Source organism: Rutidosis leptorrhynchoides, chromosome 11, assembly GCF_046630445.1.
Source record: "Rutidosis leptorrhynchoides isolate AG116_Rl617_1_P2 chromosome 11, CSIRO_AGI_Rlap_v1, whole genome shotgun sequence".
Classification (NCBI taxonomy): Eukaryota; Viridiplantae; Streptophyta; class Magnoliopsida; order Asterales; family Asteraceae; genus Rutidosis; species Rutidosis leptorrhynchoides.
The window spans coordinates 267,738,440-267,759,518 of record NC_092343.1 but is presented as its reverse complement, the minus strand read 5'-3'; the positions used below and the strand labels follow the sequence as shown (position 1 = coordinate 267,759,518).

At 34.6% G+C, this 21,079-nt stretch overlaps 1 protein-coding gene across 1 annotated transcript; it reads right to left on the bottom strand.

Moving 5' to 3' along the window:
- Positions 1–9,673: 9,673 nt before the first annotated feature.
- On the bottom strand, positions 9,674–11,863 carry LOC139875518 (uncharacterized). The gene is made up of 5 exons (XM_071862853.1): positions 11,612–11,863; positions 11,349–11,512; positions 10,577–10,958; positions 10,363–10,457; positions 9,674–9,803 (listed from the first exon to the last, which is right to left on the bottom strand). Exons 1-5 carry the CDS (start codon positions 11,861–11,863, stop codon positions 9,674–9,676), a joined length of 1,023 nt encoding a protein of 340 aa, XP_071718954.1.
- Positions 11,864–21,079: the final 9,216 nt, after the last annotated feature.

The following is a 21,079-nucleotide window of genomic DNA, read 5'->3' as shown; positions in this document are numbered from 1 at the left end:
AGAATCCAAGAAGATATAAGTTCACACGAGCCCGCCTCCATACAACAGGCATGTAGAATGGCTCACAAACTAGTGAACCAGATTGAAGAAAGAATTAAAGAACAGACTGCTGAAGAGGCCAATGTGAAGCAAGTCAAAAGAAAGTGGGAGGAAAACGGTGATAAGAATCACCAATACAACAACAACAGCAATTACAACAATAATCGCAACAATTATCCCAACAATCGCAACATCAATCGCAACTACAACAAACGGCCCAACAACAACAACAACAACAACAACAACAACAACAACAACTACAACAATCATCCCAACAACAATAATAACCGCAACAACAACAACAACAACAACAACAACAACAATCAGAAGCAGCTATGCCAAAGGTGTGAAAAGTATCACTCGGGGTTCTGCACCAAATTTTGCAACAAGAGTAAAAGAAATGGTCATAGCGCGGCGAAGTGTGAGGTCTACGGACCAGGGGTTAATAGAACGAAAGGAACAAATGGTGTTGGAATGAGTAATGGCGGAGCAAGTAGTGTCGGAGCAAGTAGTGTCGGAGCAAGTTATGCCAATGTAGTTTGTTATAAATGTGGAAAATCGGACCACATTATTAGAAATTGCCCGAACCAGGAGAACACGAATGGACAAGGCCACGGAAGAGTTTTCAATATTAATGCGGCAGAGGCACAGGAAGACCCGGAGCTTGTTACGGGTACGTTTCTTATTGACAATAAATCTGCTTACGTTTTATTTGATTCGGGTGCGGATAGAAGCTATATGAGTAGATATTTTTGTGCTAAATTAAGTTGTCCATTGACGCCTTTGGATAGTAAATTTTTACTCGAATTAGCAAATGGTAAATTAATTTCAGCAGATAATATATGTCGGAATCGAGAAATTAAACTGGTTAGCGAAACATTTAAGATTGATTTGATACCAGTAGAGTTAGGGAGTTTTGATGTGATAATCAGTATGGACTGGTTGAAAGAAGTGAAAGCAGAGATCGTTTGTTACAAAAATGCAATTCGCATTATACGAGAAAAAGGAAAACCCTTAATGGTGTACGGAGAAAAGGGCAACACGAAGCTACATCTTATTAGTAATTTGAAGGCACAAAAACTAATAAGAAAAGGTTGCTATGCTGTTCTAGCACACATCGAGAAAGTACAAACTGAAGAAAAGAGCATCAATGATGTTCCCATTGCAAAAGAATTTCCCGATGTATTTCCGAAAGAATTACCGGGATTACTCCCACATCGATCCGTTGAATTTCAAATAGATCTTGTACCAGGAGCTGCACCAATAGCTCGTGCTCCTTACAGACTCGCACCCACCGAGATGAAAGAACTGCAAAGCCAATTACAAGAACTTTTAGAGCGTAGTTTCATTCGACCAAGCACATCACCATGGGGAGCTCCTGTTTTGTTTGTCAAGAAGAAAGATGGTACATTCAGGTTGTGTATCGACTACCGAGAGTTGAACAAACTTACCATCAAGAACCGCTACCCACTACCGAGAATCAATGACTTATTTGATCAACTACAAGGCTCGTCTGTTTATTCAAAGATTGACTTACGTTCCGGGTATCATCAAATGCGGGTGAAAGAAGATGATATTCCAAAGACTGCTTTCAGAACACGTTACGGTCATTACGAGTTTATGGTCATGCCATTTGGTTTAACTAATGCACCAGCTGTGTTCATAGACCTTATGAACCGAGTGTGTGGACCATACCTTGACAAGTTTGTCATTGTTTTCATTGATGACATACTTATTTACTCAAAGAATGACCAAGAGCACGGTGAACATTTGAGAAAGGTGTTAGAAGTATTGAGGAAGGAAGAATTGTACGCTAAGTTTTCAAAGTGTGCATTTTGGTTGGAAGAAGTTCAATTCCTCGGTCACATAGTGAACAAAGAAGGTATTAAGGTAGATCCGGCAAAGATAGAAACTGTTGAAAAGTGGGAAACCCCGAAAACTCCGAAACACATACGCCAGTTTTTAGGACTAGCTGGTTACTACAGAAGGTTCATCCAAGACTTTTCCAGAATAGCAAAACCCTTGACTGCATTAACGCATAAAGGGAAGAAATTTGAATGGAATGATGAACAAGAGAAAGCGTTTCAGTTATTGAAGAAAAAGCTAACTACGGCACCTATATTGTCATTGCCTGAAGGGAATGATGATTTTGTGATTTATTGTGACGCATCAAAGCAAGGTCTCGATTGTGTATTAATGCAACGAACGAAGGTGATTGCTTATGCGTCTAAACAATTGAAGATTCACGAACAAAATTATACGACGCATGATTTGGAATTAGGCGCAGTTGTTTTTGCATTAAAGACTTGGAGGCACTACTTATATGGGGTTAAAAGTATTATATATACCGACCACAAAAGTCTTCAACACATATTTAATCAGAAACAACTGAACATGAGGCAGCGTAGGTGGATTGAATTATTGAATGATTACGACTTTGAGATTCGTTACCACCTGGGGAAGGCAAATGTGGTAGCCGATGCCTTGAGCAGGAAGGACGGAGAACCCATTCGAGTAAAATCTATGAATATAATGATTCATAATAACCTTACTACTCAAATAAAGGAGGCACAACAAGGAGTTTTAAAAGAGGGAAATTTAAAGAATGAAATACCCAAAGGATCGGAGAAGCATCTTAATATTCGGGAAGACGGAACCCGGTATAGGGCTGAAAGGATTTGGGTACCAAAATTTGGAGATATGAGAGAAATGGTACTTAGAGAAGCTCATAAAACCAGATACTCAATACATCCTGGAACGGGGAAGATGTACAAGGATCTCAAGAAACATTTTTGGTGGCCGGGTATGAAAGCCGATGTTGCTAAATACGTAGGAGAATGTTTGACGTGTTCTAAGGTCAAAGCTGAGCATCAGAAACCATCAGGTCTACTTCAACAACCCGAAATCCCGGAATGGAAATGGGAAAACATTACCATGGATTTCATCACTAAATTGCCAAGGACTGCAAGTGGTTTTGATACTATTTGGGTAATAGTTGATCGTCTCACCAAATCAGCACACTTCCTGCCAATAAGAGAAGATGACAAGATGGAGAAGTTAGCATGACTGTATTTGAAGGAAGTCGTCTCCAGACATGGAATACCAATCTCTATTATCTCTGATAGGGATGGCAGATTTATTTCAAGATTCTGGCAGACATTACAGCAAGCATTAGGAACTCGTCTAGACATGAGTACTGCCTATCATCCACAAACTGATGGGCAGAGCGAAAGGACGATACAAACGCTTGAAGACATGCTACGAGCATGTGTTATTGATTTCGGAAACAGTTGGGATCGACATCTACCGTTAGTAGAATTTTTCTACAACAACAGCTACCATTCAAGCATTGAGATGACGCCGTTTGAAGCACTTTATGGTAGAAAGTGCAGGTCTCCGATTTGTTGGAGTGAAGTGGGGGATAGACAGATTACGGGTCTGGAGATAATACAAGAAACTACCGAGAAGATCATCCAAATTCAACAACGGTTGAAAACCGCCCAAAGTCGACAAAAGAGCTACGCTGACATTAAAAGAAAAGATATAGAATTTGAAATTGGAGAGATGGTCATGCTTAAAGTTGCACCTTGGAAAGGCGTTGTTCGATTTGGTAAACGGGGGAAATTAAATCCAAGGTATATTGGACCATTCAAGATTATTGATCGTGTCGGACCAGTAGCTTACCGACTTGAGTTACCTCAACAACTCGCGGCTGTACATAACACTTTCCACGTCTCGAATTTGAAGAAATGTTTTGCTAAAGAAGATCTCACTATTCCGTTAGATGAAATCCAAATCAACGAAAAACTTCAATTCATCGAAGAACCCGTCGAAATAATGGATCGTGAGGTTAAAAGACTTAAGCAAAACAAGATACCAATTGTTAAGGTTCGATGGAATGCTCGTAGAGGACCCGAGTTCACCTGGGAGCGTGAAGATCAGATGAAGAAGAAATACCCGCATCTATTTCCAGAAGATTCATCAACACCTTCAACAGCTTAAAATTTCGGGACGAAATTTATTTAACGGGTAGGTACTGTAGTGACCCGAACTTTTCCATGTTTATATATATTAATTGAGATTGATATTTACATGATTAAATGTTTCCAACATATTAAGCAATCAAACTTGTTAAGACTTGATTAATTGAAATAGGTTTCATATAGACAATTGACCACCCAAGTTGACCGGTGATTCACGAACGTTAAAACTTGTAAAAACTATATGATGACATATATATGGATATATATATATATATAGTTAACATGATATTATGATAAGTAAACATATCATTAAGTATATTAACAATGAACTACATATGTAAAAACAAGACTACTAACTTAATGATTTTTAAACGAGACATATATGTAACGATTATCGTTGTAAAGACATTTAATGTATATATATCATATTAAGAGATATTCATACATGATAATATCATGATAATATAATAATTTAAAATCTCATTTGATATTATAAACATTGGGTTAACAACATTTAACAAGATCGTTAACCTAAAGGTTTCAAAACAACACTTACATGTAACGACTAACGATGACTTAACGACTCAGTTAAAATGTATATACATGTAGTGTTTTAATATGTATTTATACACTTTTGAAAGACTTCCATACACCTATCAAAATACTTCTACTTAACAAAAATGCTTACAATTACATCCTCGTTCAGTTTCATCAACAATTCTACTCGTATGCACCCGTATTCGTACTCGTACAATACACAGCTTTTAGATGTATGTACTATTGGTATATACACTCCAATGATCAGCTCTTAGCAGCCCATGTGAGTCACCTAACACATGTGAGAACCATCATTTGGCAACTAGCATGAAATATCTCATAAAATTACAAAAATATGAGTAATCATTCATGACTTATTTACATGAAAACAAAATTACATATCCTTTATATCTAATCCATACACCAACGATCAAAAACACCTACAAACACTTTCATTCTTCAATTTTTCTCATCTAATTGATCTCTCTCAAGTTCTATCTTCAAGTTCTAAGTGTTCTTCATAAATTCTACAAGTTCTAGTTATATAAAATCAAGAATACTTTCAAGTTTGCTAGCTCACTTCCAATCTTGTAAGGTGATCATCCAACCTCAAGAAATCTTTGTTTCTTACAGTAGGTTATCATTCTAATACAAGGTAATAATCATATTCAAACTTTGGTTCAATTTCTATAACTATAACAATCTTATTTCAAGTGATGATCTTACTTGAACTTGTTTTCGTGTCATGATTCTGCTTCAAGAACTTCGAGCCATCCAAGGATCCGTTGAAGCTAGATCCATTTTTCTCTTTTCCAGTAGGTTTATCCAAGGAACTTAAGGTAGTAATGATGTTCATAACATCATTCGATTCATACATATAAAGCTATCTTATTCGAAGGTTTAAACTTGTAATCACTAGAACATAGTTTAGTTAATTCTAAACTTGTTCGCAAACAAAAGTTAATCCTTCTAACTTGACTTTTAAAATCAACTAAACACATATTCTATATTTATATGATATGCTAACTTAATGATTTAAAACCTGAAAACACGAAAAACACTGTAAAACCGAATTTACGCCGTCGTAGTAACACCGCGGGCTGTTTTGGGTTAGTTAATTAAAAACTATGATAAACTTTGATTTAAAAGTTGTTCTTCTGGGAAAATGATTTTTCTTATGAACATGAAACTATATCCAAAAATCATGGTTAAACTCAAAGTGGAAGTATGTTTTCTAAAATGGTCATCTAGACGTCGTTCTTTCGACTGAAATGAGTACCTTTACAAAAATGACTTGTAACTTATTTTTCCGACTATAAACCTATACTTTTTATGTTTAGATTCATAAAATAGAGTTCAATATGAAACCATAGCAATTTGATTCACTCAAATCGGATTTAAAATGAAGAAGTTATGGGTAAAACAAGATTGGATAATTTTTCTCATTTTAGCTACGTGAAAATTGGTAACAAATCTATTCCAACCATAACTTAATCAACTTGTATTGTATATTATGTAATCTTGAGATACCATAGACACGTATACAATGTTTCGACCTATCATGTCGACACATCTATATATATTTCGGAACAACCATAGATACTCTATATGTGAATGTTGGAGTTAGCTATACAGGGTTGAGGTTGATTCCAAAATATATATAGTTTGAGTTGTGATCAATACTGAGATACGTATACACTGGGTCGTGGATTGATTCAAGATAATATTTATCGATTTATTTCTGTACATCTAACTGTGGACAACTAGTTGTAGGTTACTAACGAGGACAGCTGACTTAATAAACTTAAAACATCAAAATATATTAAAAGTGTTGTAAATATATTTTGAACATACTTTGATATATATGTATATATTGTTATAGGTTCGTGAATCAACCAGTGGCCAAGTCTTACTTCCCGACGAAGTAAAAATCTGTGAAACTGAGTTATAGTCCCACTTTTAAAATCTAATATTTTTGGGATGAGAATACATGCAGGTTTTATAAATGATTTACAAAATAGACACAAGTACGTGAAACTACATTCTATGGTTGAATTATCGAAATCGAATATGCCCCTTTTTATTAAGTCTGGTAATCTAAGAATTAGGGAACAGACGCCCTAATTGACGCGAATCCTAAAGATAGATCTATTGGGCCTAACAAACCCCATCCAAAGTACCGGATGCTTTAGTACTTCGAAATTTATATCATATACGAAGGGTGTCCCGGAATGATGGGGATATTCTTATATATATGCATCTTGTTAATGTCGGTTACCAGGTGTTCACCATATGAATGATTTTTATCTCTATGTATGGGATGTGTATTGAAATATGAAATCTTGTGGTCTATTGTTACGATTTGATATATATAGGTTAAACCTATAACTCACCAACATTTTTGTTGACGTTTAAAGCATGTTTATTCTCAGGTGAATACTAAGAGCTTCCGCTGTTGCATACTAAAATAAGGACAAGATTTGGAGTCCATGTTTGTATGATATTGTGTAAAAAAACTGCATTCAAGAAACTGATTTCGATGTAACATATTTGTATTGTAAACCATTATGTAATGGTCGTGTGTAAACAGGATATTTTAGATTATCATTATTTGATAATCTACGTAAAGCTTTTTAAACCTTTATTTATGAAATAAAGGTTATGGTTTATTTTAAAAATGAATGCAGTCTTTGAAAAACGTCTCATATAGAGATCAAAACCTCGCAACGAAATCAATTAATATGGAACGTTTTTAATCAATAAGAACGGGACATTTCATGATACACTTTATCTGACACAATACTTTAACATTAACACTTAGCCGCAGAGCGCTAAACGGACCAACTCAAAGTTTGATTCCTCAAGAAAGTCACTCCACGACATTCTGGTCGTGAACTGGGTCTGTCGGGATTCGTTCCGAGAGTGAACATCAATCGGCATTCCACCCTATCACGCTAAGTAATTCTAGTTATGTACCGATACTTGTTAGTCGCTAGCCGGAATTAGGTATCAACAAATATAGAGATAACATATAATGTGGATAGATAGTAAATTTTGTAAAATGAAAATCTTCTTACATCCGTTCTATTATCTTAGAAACAACGAGTATGTGTGCCTCGCGTTGTGTCAGAGGAACGTTAGCTAACGATTGAGAAAAAAGAGGAAAAATACAAGTAAAGGACATAAATTGAAATGGTAAAAAAAACCCCAAACTTTAAACAAAATAAATGAAAAAGATAAAATAGTAACAGTTATACTATTAATTAATTATTAATTAATTAATTATTAATTAATTATTAACAACCTTATATACTAAAAGTGGTAGGACATGTTGTAGTTTCAGCTATATCTTATTGTAGTTTTGAATTCGTGTTCACATTACAAACGGTCCCTCAACTTCGCCTATATTTCCACAACGGTCCCTCAAGTTTACACTTTTTAAGGGGTAAAAAGTATAAATTTTATAATTTAAAAGTGGTAGGAAATGTTGTAGTTTCAGCTATATCTTATTGTAGTTTTGAATTCGTGTTCACATTACAAACGGTCCCTCAACTTCGCCTATATTTCCACAACGGTCCCTCAAGTTTACACTTTTAAGGGGTAAAAAGTGTAAATATATAATTTAATTAAAATATAAGAAACTAATTCCACTCGAATTTATTACGGGTCATATCTTCTCGCTGGGTGCGAGTTAAATTTTTCAGAGACCACCATTCAACTCGAAAAAATCTTACGAACCCAACGGGACTAACTATACGTGAAACAGACACTTCTCAAAAAAACGCTAAACACAACGAAACACAACGACAACACGTATCTTCCCGCTCGACACGAGTTAAATTTTTTTCGACGGCAGCGTCAGACTCGAAATAATTTTATGAACAAAACGATACTAACTACGTTCGAAACAGACACTTTTTAAAAAAAAACGCTAAACACAACGACAACCCGTATATTCCTGCTCACCGCGAGTAAAATTTTTACGCCAGCACCATTAGGCTCGAAATAATTTTATCAACAAAACGAAACTAACTACGTTCGAACCGGACATATTTTAAAAAACACTAAATACGACGACACCAACAACGACGCATAACAGATGGCCCGTTTTCCCTTATGTAAATAAAACTGCGTTAAATATGAATACGCCAGCCGAAAGCCACCGCCACATCGCGCGGGCCGGTTCGGACTAGCTAATAACAATAACAATAATAATTAGTATTTAATTTGTACTAAATGAATAGTTATGGTTTTGTTTTGTAGTAAATAAAAAAGTTAAACAATAATAATCATGGATGATTTATAATAAGTAAAAAGTTGTTTGGTCGATTTGTAATAAGTGAAAAGTTTTGTGGTTTATTTGTAAATATTGTTAAAATTTGTGTGGTTGATTTGTAAAAAGTAGAAAGTTTTGTGTTAATTTTAGTAATGTAGTTGATTTGTAGTAAGTGAAAAGTTTTGTGGTTGATTTGTAAAAAGTGTAAAATGTTTTGTGATTAATTTGTAAAAATCGAAAAGTTTTGTGTTATGTTCTATTATCTTAGAAAAAATTACACGAATAATCCTGTTATGATTATTTGTTAAGTCACTAATAATTTTTTTATGTGAAGAGTTCTTGTTATACATGTAACACGAATAATAACCGATTCTGAACAACGTGTTTTAGATATTTTAATTATTATTTGGTGATAGAGGATACTTATTTTTAATGTAAATCAAAAAATAAGTTTGCATTAATAGATCCAAGTTTCAACGATGCTTTTAGATTATATTTTATCAAAAATTTCTTGTAGCTTTATAAGCTTGGGCCCCGTGAATCATTTTATGATTATCTCATCCTTTTATTTGATGTACGTATAACATCATTGATTACTTTACTTTTATTTTATCATCAAATCAAAGGCAAAATTAATGCCTTTTTAGAGTTATTAGAAGCATTTTCAATATGATCTTGTATCTTGTATTTTTCATCAAAATTCCAAATTTAAACCAGTCTAGAATCGTGTTTCAAAAGATGGACACAAATTGCCGTTCAGAAAAAAAAAAAAAAAAAAAAAAAAAAAAAAAAAAGATGGACAAATCAAATTTAATGTCAAAGTAAACAATGCTTTACGTCAAGTCGGGCTAGAGGACGGGGTGGAGTTGGATTTATCTATAAAGCTTCCCGCAACTCTTTGGTAATTACATTTCTCCAACATACTAAGCTTCCCAACTTTGCTCTCATAGTATTCCACTAGTTCGAACCTTAACATCAAACATATATTATCAAATCAGAAAATTTTAGTTAACAATTTATGATTCACTAAAAATATAATAAATCCTTTGTAACACAAATATCTCTAACGGTTTTTGGAATACACAACTAAATTATAAAATGGGCCAATAAATTATTTATGGACTTTAGGGAGACTAATATCACAAAAATATAAGTAATTTTTTTTTTTTAAAAGACAAGTAAATCGGGATCGAATACTCTCATATGCCACGCACGCATGCGTTTTCGGGAGGAAACGCGAATCACATTGCAGGAACCGGATCCTTAAACATCCTGAAGGGCAGGCCGACCGGGTTTGAATCTTGAATGGATTTGGGAGAAAACTCCTGGGTCAATCTGGAGCTCCATCTTTCAGGTAGATTGATTAATAGGATGGGCAGATTGATTATATGTAATTAATAGGTGCATTGGTTAAAAAACCCAAACTTTAGCCTTGTCTCATCGAGTCATCGTGTTAGAATAAACTTCGATCATTCACACAAATAATAAATAGTTAAAAGATGAGTAAGTATACAAGTTACTACATACCAGTAGGCAAGAGTGTGAAAGGGATTATATTTATTGTATATCTCCTCACACATTTTAGCCACATTCTTTCTATCACAATCTTCTCTTCCGTGTAACTGACATCATCATCCAATTTCATTAACCAATTAATTAAATTAATTAATTACTAAGCAAGCATATACTGTATCATTTAAATTCTACTGATGAAACTTAGTTAACTAATAATATAACGAACCTGTTTGATGTGTCTAACGGTTTCGGAGTCAACTGGAACTCTGTTATAAAAACCCATACACATTAACACGTTACAAGCAATAAAATCTCCAATCCCGTCTATGGTCATCAGCTTACGGTACAATTCATCTCCATCTCGAACATTTTCGAAATCTAGCAGATTGATTTCTCCGCTCGCTACATCCTTTGAGAATTTCAAGATTTTTTCAGCTCGAATCCCCAATTTGCATTCTGTTGCTAGTGTCTTTATGTCCAACTTTGACAGCTCTTGCGCTGTTGGAAAATTTGCTATTGGCTCTTTGTACCCTTGTTTTCTTCTACCTCTCTTTTTTATACGAGTTACCTTACAAAGTAGTTCCGCCTTCTCTAAACTCTCTTTAAATCTATATATACAAACAAATTGATCGATTCGATCATTAATTAATTTTAATTGGAGACATATGTACACAATCATTAATATTATGTACACAATCAATCATGATTTATAGTGTTGTTATAATACAATACTATAAAACATAATCGTTGTGTATATAATAAAAATTAACTGTGTACAAAACTGCACTACAACAAATCTGGAGTAGTTTTTAACACTTTTTCAATGAGTTTTTCACGCTAACTTTAATACGTGAAAAAATATAGTGTTAAAATTTTTTAAATGTTATTAACTTTTTGATAGTCAAGAACATGTCAAATCATTCACGGTTTAAAGCGTAAAATATAATTAAAATGAGAAATATTTTTTTAGTGATACTAAGAAGAACTAACAAATATACCTACAACAACATAACAGCCAAGTTTTCAAAATGTCTTCAAAAACAGAGGGATTTCTGAAAAGACGTCCAAAACCATTTTCCGCAGCATCAGAATGTAGCTTATGAAACTCGTTAATGCGTTCATCTTCTTCTTCGGACAACCTTAACATCCTCTTTACTTGATACTTCAATTCAATTCATTACATACACAATATATATCATTCAATTAATTAGTTTGAAACAAAACAAAATGTATCAATTTTGATTGAGTGCGTATATTATACCTTTATTGCTTTTTTAATGGCCTTTGTAATTTTAAAATGATGGTGATCATCATCTAGTTTTACAGAGATCATCATGCGAGAATGTTGTGAGATGGAGACAGTAACAGAGGTCTGGTCTTGAAGTCGAAGTGGTCGAACGAGTGTTTTCGTCTGCGGATTCCAACTGTTGGGAGCCATCATGAAAAATCCATGGTTGCATACCGATTTTTCTAATACAAATTTATCGGGCACCTTCATTCGTATCATCATCATCTTTTTAAAAAACTGTTTAAATTTAGAGACACCTAAACTGTATTATTTAGTGTTGTATTATAATATGGAATGTGAAATCATATTTATTTTCTTTATTACTTGATTTATGCCTACCTACAAATCTCTCCCTAAATTAATAGGATCGATTGAAATTATCGTTTGCTTAAATTTGGCTACAAGTTTGACACACCCACATTTCCATATAATTAGCTGTTTATATATTTTCTGATGATACGCCATAATCATTAATATTAAACTTTAATACTGTAATATATCGATATCGATTTAGAGAGTTCTTGAAATTCTAAATGAGATTCAAATTCAATGGCTTGCCTTTCAAAATACTCGGTAATATATATATATATATATATATATATATATATATATATATATATATATATATATATATATATATAATAAATAAATAAAACAAAAACATTAGAGTCCTTTGCTAGTGTTTAAAAACGATTTCTTAAGAGCAGAGCCGGACCTGGGTTAGGCCGCATGTGCGACCGCACTGGACATCAAGTTAGAAAGAGCATCAATATGGCGTTCGAATTTTTTTTTCTTAAAAAAAAACGAAGTTGCAGAGAATGGGTAAGAGATGAATGAGAATAAGGAAAAAGGAAAAAGGAAAAGGTGGAGTGACCTGGATAGAGAAAATTGTGTACATTATTTTATACTACCTCCCTCTCATTCCAATAGGGCAGTATTCCATTTTGGGCTGTCTCATTCTGATAGTCAACTTCCATAAATAGAAAGAAAAGAATATATTTTATTGGTGAATCTGGAGAGAGAAGATATTTCATTGGTGGAGAAATAAAGTTAGTGGGATTTTCTAAAACTGCGTATTTTTTGTCTGTAGACTATTGAAATGAGACGGAGGGAGTAGTACAAATAGGTAATGCATTTACATGTACCTTTTGAAACTATATGAATATTTTAAGTAATAATGAATTGATAATTATGAAATGATGGGAACATCTAGTGACTTTCAAAACTTCATATATTTAACTCAGTAAAAATTATTTATGTTTATATTTCTTTTTTTTATCTATCTTGATTATGGAGTAGTATTTTACTTTATTGATATAATAAGTTATGGTTATTATGCCATCTTAAACAAATTCTAAAGAGTATGTAATAATTTAGTAAAAAGTTATATTATATTTTTGATATATAATCTTTTTCTGGTATCAAGTCATACTATTCCGACTAGAAAAGAACTTAGCTTTGATATTAGAATTAATTTTTGAATATATCGATCTCAGACTTGACTTATAATATGAATTATCATTATCATTATGATTTTTTGGTGTAGTTGTCATAACCCGTCCTTAACCATAAGAACGAGTTAGATAACGTATGATTTCATTGCGAGGTATTGACCTCTATATGTGACATTTTTAAAAGAACAACTGCATTTATTTTACATGACAAACCATAACTCTTATTTTAATACAAGCTTTAGACAATAAAAAGATGATTATCGTTTAGCGATAATCTTAGACTTACAAACTTTACATGTGATGATAACAATACGATTTCTAGCATATTTTACATTACAAATCCTCCGATATGCAGTTTTATTTTTGACACAAATATGCATACTCAAGATCTTGTTTAAATTCAACATGTTGCAGCGGAAGCTTCTAATTATCACCTGAGAATAGACATGTTTAAAACGTCAACATAAAGTTGGTGAGATATAGGTTTAATGCCGCCAGCAATATATATATATAGACCACAAGATTTCATATATAAACGTTTTAATAAAAATATTCTAAGTGGTTGAGCACTTGGTAACCATACTTAACATTTAATCACGTCGCATATTCCCTTTATTATGAAATCTTACTACACCGTACCAAGTGTAGTCACGAAACGAAGTACTGTGCAACCGTTGAATACTGGTCGTCCAGTCCGGTTGGGGTTGTCAGGCCCGATAGATCTATCAACAGGATTCGCGTTTACAATACCGCTGTAAATAACAGTTACCAAGCTACAGGGAAGTATGCCAGTGGTACAACTCAACGTATAATATATTTTTCAGTTACTTGTGTCCATATCGTAAAACATAAAATACATGTATTCTCATTCCGAAATATTTAGAGTTTAAAAGTGGGACTATATACTCACTTTCGTCTTGAAGATATGTAATTTTGACTTGGTCTCCGATTGATATCACAAACCTAACCATATATAATATATCAATACCTTTTCTTTTTAAACAATCGTCACATATATATACTTATAATACTTTTAATAATTCCTTAGTCCGTAGTTAGCAGTTCGATGTTAGTAATTCAATTTTAAATGGTTCATTTTTAGATGATTAATAAACCCCCAATGAAATAAATAAAAACCCCATCGTATATGTATTGGTCGAGATTAATCTTGACCCACGGTACCGGTGTTATCAAATGACGTGTTGCGTACATAAAGTACCGGTGTTGTCAAATGACGTGTTGCGTACAATCATGGGATCTTATGATTAATCTTCTCGTATTGTTTACGGGTGATCCTGAACCATATAAAATTAAATTATGAGTACATATATATAAAATATCATGTTATTTTAGAAAGATGTGATTTATTTAATTTTTTTCCAATTAATCACGTAGCTAAATTAGTCTTGGATATTCGATTTCGTTTTGGTCATAGTTTCTTCGTTACAACTCCGTTTTCGTTGGTTCAACTTGCCACTTCCTTGGATCGAGTCCCTCTTTAAGAATATGAACTGTAAATACCTTAGTTTGTATTCGAAATCACAGGTCATAGGTCAAACTTTGGTGAAACTTATGAAGTTAATCATTTTCCATCATGTAAACAACCTTAAATGATTATTTTTCTAAAAATACTTATACTTTGAGTTAAATCATAAAATTTTTATGCGTTAACATATTCATAGTAAAAATTATTTTTCCAGAAAATAAACCTCCAATTCAAAGTTTAAGATGGTTTTTAATTATCCAACCCAAAACAGCCCCCGGTTACACTCCGGCGTCGTAAAAACAGTTTTTAAGGTGTTCTTTGAAAAACCAAGTTAAACCTTGTTAAATTAGCATATATTTAAGATATATTACAGGTCTTGAAGTATTTTAAAAGTTAAGTTAGAAGGATCTATTTAGTTTGCAAACAAGTTTGAAAACATTCAAACTATGTTCTTGTTGTTAAAATTTTATACCTCAAAATAAGATAGCTATATATATATGAATCGAATAAGGTTATGAACATAGTTACTACCTCAAGTTCCTTGGACAAGGTTGCTGTAAAAGAGGAGTAAAAAGCTAGAACCAAAAGGGTGATGGAATTGGATGAAAGATTGGAAGTAAGTTTGTGTTCTTGGAAAGATTTCTTGAAGTGTTGTTGTAAGAGTTTTCTTATGGTGATTAAGTAAGGTTTTTATGGCTAGATCTTCTTGGTAACTTGCTGGATTGTTATGGAGTTTAAGGTTCTTGAAAGAGTGTGTGTTTTTAGCTAGAAATTGAAAGTTAAAATGAATCAAAATGATGATCCATGAGTCTCCTTAAAAACGTGATATGGAGGGGGGGGGGGGCAAGGACAAAATTTTTAGCTTGTAATCTTGTGTATTTGTCAAATAATCATACAAAAGCAATTACCTCTACCTTAGGGCAGTAACAAGGGCTAGTTAGGTGGTGATTTGATGTGTATATACCAATAGTAAATACGTATAGGAGCTATGTATGATACGAGTACTTATACTCTAGATATACGTATAGAAATTTTGTGAAAAATGGAATGAGGATTCAAATATAGCTATCTTTTGTGAATACACTTATATGGTTTTATGTATTTAAGTCCTTAAAAGTGATTAAATACATTACTTATACGATATATGTATAAACATTATAGATTATAAGTATTTATGTCAAATAACGTTACGTATGGTTATCGTTTTGAAAACTTAAGTTAGTAGTTTCAAAACATACTTATAACTTATTGTTATTAATACAAAATGAGGTATTAAAACATTCATTAATCATGTTAAATATGTATATATACATATATATACACAAACGTATAATTATCATATATTGTATAGTTCGTGATATCATCGGTCAAACTAGACGGTCAAACGTTGTGTAAAACTCTTTTCGGAAACATAAATCTCAACAATTTGGATTGCTTATCATGTTGGTAAGGTTTAATTTATATAAATATTAATCTTATAAGTATAGAACGATCGAAAAAGTGCGGGTCATTACAGTACCTACCCGTTAAATAAATTTCGTCCCGAAATTTTAAAATTGTACCTATTTTGCGTCATTGGAAAACAAGTGTGGATATTTTTGTTTCATTTGATCCTCTCGTTCCCAAGTAAACTCGGGACCCCTTCGAGCATTCCAACGAACCTTAACGATCGGTATGTTGTTCTGCTTGAGCCGTTTAACTTCACGATCCATGATTTCGATTGGTTCTTCGATGAATTGTAGTTTCTCGTCGACATGGATTTCTTCAAGAGGAATGGTGAGGTCTTCCTTTGCAAGACACTTCTTAAGGTTTGAGACGTGAAATGTATTATGTACTCCGGCGAGTTGTTGTGGTAACTCGAGTCGATAAGCTACCGGTCCAATGCGTTCGATAATCTTGAACGGGCCTACATATCTTGGGTTCAGTTTACCCCTTTTTCCGAAGCGTATTACACCTTTCCACGGTGACACCTTTAACATAACCATGTCACCGATTTGAAACTCTAATGGTTTCCTTCGAACATCGGCGTAGCTCTTTTGGCGACTACGGGCTGTTTTCAATCTCTCCTTGATTTGTACTATCCTCTCAGTCGTTTCGTGTATGATCTCAGGACCAGTTAATTGTCGATCTCCTACTTCATTCCAACAAATAGGAGATCTACACTTCCTTCCGTACAATGCTTCGAATGGCGCAGCTTTAATGCTCGCATGATAACTATTATTATACGAGAATTCTGCTAATGGTAGATATTTATCCCATCCGTTTCCAAAATCGATCACACATGCCCTGAGCATGTCTTCAAGAGTCTGAATCGTTCTTTCACTCTGCCCGTCGGTTTGCGGATGATACGCGGTACTCATATCCAAACGAGTTCCTAGGGCCTCCTATAGTGATTGCCAGAACTTTGATGTAAATCTACTATCACGATCGGATATAATGGAAATAGGTATTCCATGCCTTGAAAAAACTTCCTTTATATACAATCGTAATAGTTTCTCCATTCTATCCGTTTCCTTTATAGGCAAGAAATGTGCAGACTTGGTGAGACGATCAACAATCACCCAAATGGTGTCGTATCCCCAGGCAGTCTTTGGTAACTTCGTGATGAAATCCATGGTAATACCATCCCATTTCCATTCTGGGATTTCTGGTTGTTGAAGTAACCCTGACGGCTTCTGGTGTTCAGCTTTGACTTTGGAACAAGTTAAACATTCCCCAACATATGTTGCAACGTCTGTCTTTAAATTAGGCCACCAATAATGTGTCTTAAGATCTTGGTACATCTTTCCAACTCCAGGATGTATCGAGTATCTTGTCTTATGTGCCTCATTCAATATCAACTTCCTTAATCCACCCAACTTCGGTACCCAAATACGGTTTGCAAAATATCGAATTCCATCTTCCCGTATAACGAGTTGCTTCTCATACTTCTTCATTATTTCATTTCCTATATTTTCTTTAGTAAGTGCTTCTCGTTGAACTTCTTTGATTTGTGAGTTGAGATTCATGCGAATTTTTATGTTCATCGCTCGTACTCGAATTGGTTCTCGTTCCTTTCTGCTTAGAGCGTCGGCCACCACGTTCGCTTTCCCGGGATGATAACGAATTTCACAATCATAGTCATTTATTAACTCAACCCACCTACGTTGCCTCATGTTCAGCTGTCTTTGATCGAAAATATGTTGAAGGCTTTTATGATCAGTAAACACAGTGCATTTAACCCCATACAAGTAGTGTCTCCATATCTTCAATGCAAACACGACTGCTCCTAGTTCTAGATCATGCGTCGTATAATTCCGCTCGTGAATCTTTAATTGTCGGGATGCGTATGCAATAACTTTCTTCCGTTGCATAAGAACGCAACCAAAACCTTGTCGCGAAGCGTCACAATATATTTCAAAATCATCGTTCCCTTCTGGTAACGATAAAATAGGCGCCGTAGTCAACTTCTTTTTCAGTAATTGAAATGCACTCTCCTGCTCAGAAGTCCATTCATATTTCTTCCCTTTTTGCGTTAACGCTGTCAACGGCTTAGCTATTCGGGAAAAATCTTGAATAAACCTTCTATAATAACCGGCTAAACCCAAAAATTGACGTATCTGCATTGGTGTCTTAGGAGTCTCCCATTTTTCAATGGCTTCAATTTTTGCTGGATCAACCTGAATTTCTTTGCTACTAACAACGTGGCCAAGAAATTGCACTTCTTTCAACCAGAAAGCACATTTAGAAAATTTAGCATATAGCTGTTCTTTTCTTAACAACTCTAATATCAACCTTAAATGCTGCTCATGCTCTTGCTCACTCTTGGAATAGATAAGAATATCATCAATGAAAACAATAACAAACTTATCTAAATATGGACTACAAACTCGATTCATGAGGTCCATAAATACAGCTGGCGCATTCGTCAATCCAAACGGCATGACCAAAAATTCGTAATGACCGTAGCGTGTCCGAAAAGCAGTTTTCGGTATATCTTCTTCTTTGACACGTAATTGATGATAGCCCGATCTTAGGTCAATTTTCGAGTACACACATGATCCTTGGAGTTGATCAAATAAGTCGTCAATTCTCGGTAGTGGATACCGATTCTTGATAGTTAACTTATTTAATTCACGATAATCTATACACATTCGGAAAGATCCGTCTTTCTTCTTGACGAATAAAATTGGAGCTCCCCACGGTGAAGTACTTGGTCGTATGAATCCACGATCCAGTAATTCTTTTAACTGACTCTGAAGTTCTTTTAACTCGGACGGTGCAAGTCTATATGGAGCACGGGAAACCGGTGCAGCTCCTGGTACAAGATCTATTTGAAATTCTACAGATCTAAATGGAGGTAATCCCGGCAACTCTTCCGGAAATACTTCAGGAAAATCTCTTGCCACAGGCACGTCATTGATGCACTTCTCTTTTTCTTTCTTTTCGACTTTATTAACATGTGCTAAGATAGCATAGCACCCTTTCTTCAAGCACTTATGAGCTTTCAAATAACTAATGAGTTTTAGCTTTGAGTTACCCTTCTCTCCATAAATCATTACTGGCATTTTATCCTTACGAGGAATGCGAATTGCCTTCTTGGCGCACACAACTTCAGCTCCTATTTTGGACATCCAGTCCATGCCGATTATTACATCAAAACTTCCTAATTCTACGGGTATCAAATCAATCTTAAATGTTTCTCCGGCTAAATTTATTTTACAATCACGGCAAATTTTATCGGCTTTAATTAGTTTACCATTAGCTAACTCAATCATGTACTTAGCATCTAGAGGTAATGATGAACAATTCAATTTAGCGTGAAAGTCTCTACACACGTAACTTCTATCAGCACCAGTATCAAATATAATAGATGCGGATAAGTTATTAATGGTAAACGTACCCGTAACAAGCTCCGGGTCTTCACATGCCTCTCTAGCATTAATAACAAATGCTCTCCCACGTGCAGGTCCGATATTCTTCTCTGGATTCGGGCACTGGCTCTTATAGTGACCTTGTTTTCCACACCCAAAACAAGTAATGGTAGCCAAAGCAGTTCTATTTGCATTGGTGGCAGGAGTCTTGGTACCATTTGTATTTGTAACGAGAGCCCTACAATCTTCAGCAAGATGACCCTTTCGATTACATTTGTTGCATACCACATTACAGTAACCAGAGTGATGTTTGTGGCATCGGTTGCATAAAGGATTTTGTCCTTTATAACCAAAGCTTAAACCACTACCCGCACCTTGCGTGTTTTCTTGTTTCTTAAAAGATTGTTGTTGGTTACCTCGATCATAATTTCCATTCCACTTTCTTTTGTTACCTGATACCTTCACATCAGTATTGGATACTTTCTTATCCATGATGACCTGATCCATTAGCTCGTTTGCCATGGTTATAGCTTCATGAATTGTCTTAGGTTTCGATGCTGTAACATTTGCCTTGACCTTTTTGGGCAAACCATCTTTGTACATTTCAATCTTCCGTTCTTCGGTTGGAACCAATTCAGGACATAGCAAAACTAATTCCATGAATCGCTGATTGTAGTTGGTGATTTCAGTACCAATAACCTTCAGACTTCGTAACTCATCTTCCAACTTCCTAACCTCGTTCCTTGGACAATATTCGTTGATTAACATTGTTTTGAATTCTTCCCACGGAGTATCATAAGCTACATCTCCTCCTACAGCCTTCACATAATTTTTCCACCATGTGAGTGCACTATCTTGTAAAGTGCACGATGCATACTTGGTCATGTCCTTTTCAACACAACCACTGATTTTAAACACAGTCTCCATCTTTTCTATCCACCGGGTTAAACCGACCGGTCCTTCTGTTCCACTGAATGATGAGGGCTTGCAAGCTTGAAAAGTTTTGTAAGTGCACCCCACACGAGGATTTGGGTTAACTGCAGCACCTCTTGCAGCCTCGACCCATAACATTCTGTCGTTCACTCGCTGATTGATGAGTTCCTGGATTTCTTGTTCCGTCATTCGGTTCAATCGCGCCATATTCTTCTATAAGAATGAAAAGAAAATAATTATTCACATGGAATATTATAGATGTAGTGTATATTTACAGTACATTATAGCTTATTAATAATATGAACCAGGTATTATTATAAAAGCCTTTTCTTCTTATTAGCGTTTTATAATTATATCTAGGGTAGTACCTACCCGTTAATGTCCATACTTAATAGCTTAGTACAGAATCAATTACTACCATCTAAATAATACTTAACCATGGAAAATTATTGCATTTCACACTTCACTATTTTACATATGCTTATCTTACATCGAACATTAAACAAACCACACTAATAATATTATACAAAACATTATATGATCCCATGGTTTAATACGGCAGCGCATCGTTTGGTCTATTTTCTAGGACGTTTGGGTTCAAAGAATCGCTTAACGCTTATCCTGGCTGTCTGCCTATATTTTGGCTGTGGGACTGAAGAACTGGATTCCGGGATAGAACGAATAGGAATAGCGGGAATAGGGGTGGTAGTGTCTA

Coding starts and splice junctions, on each gene's coding strand:
- LOC139875518 (XM_071862853.1), bottom strand. CDS start 11,863: ATGATGATGATACGAATGAAGGTGCCCGATAAATTTGTATTAGAAAAA. Junction 11,513..11,611: donor CCATTAAAAAAGCAATAAAG/GTATAATATACG, acceptor ATTGAATTGAAG/TATCAAGTAAAGAGGATGTT. Junction 10,458..10,576: donor CCGTTAGACACATCAAACAG/GTTCGTTATATT, acceptor TGATGATGTCAG/TTACACGGAAGAGAAGATTG.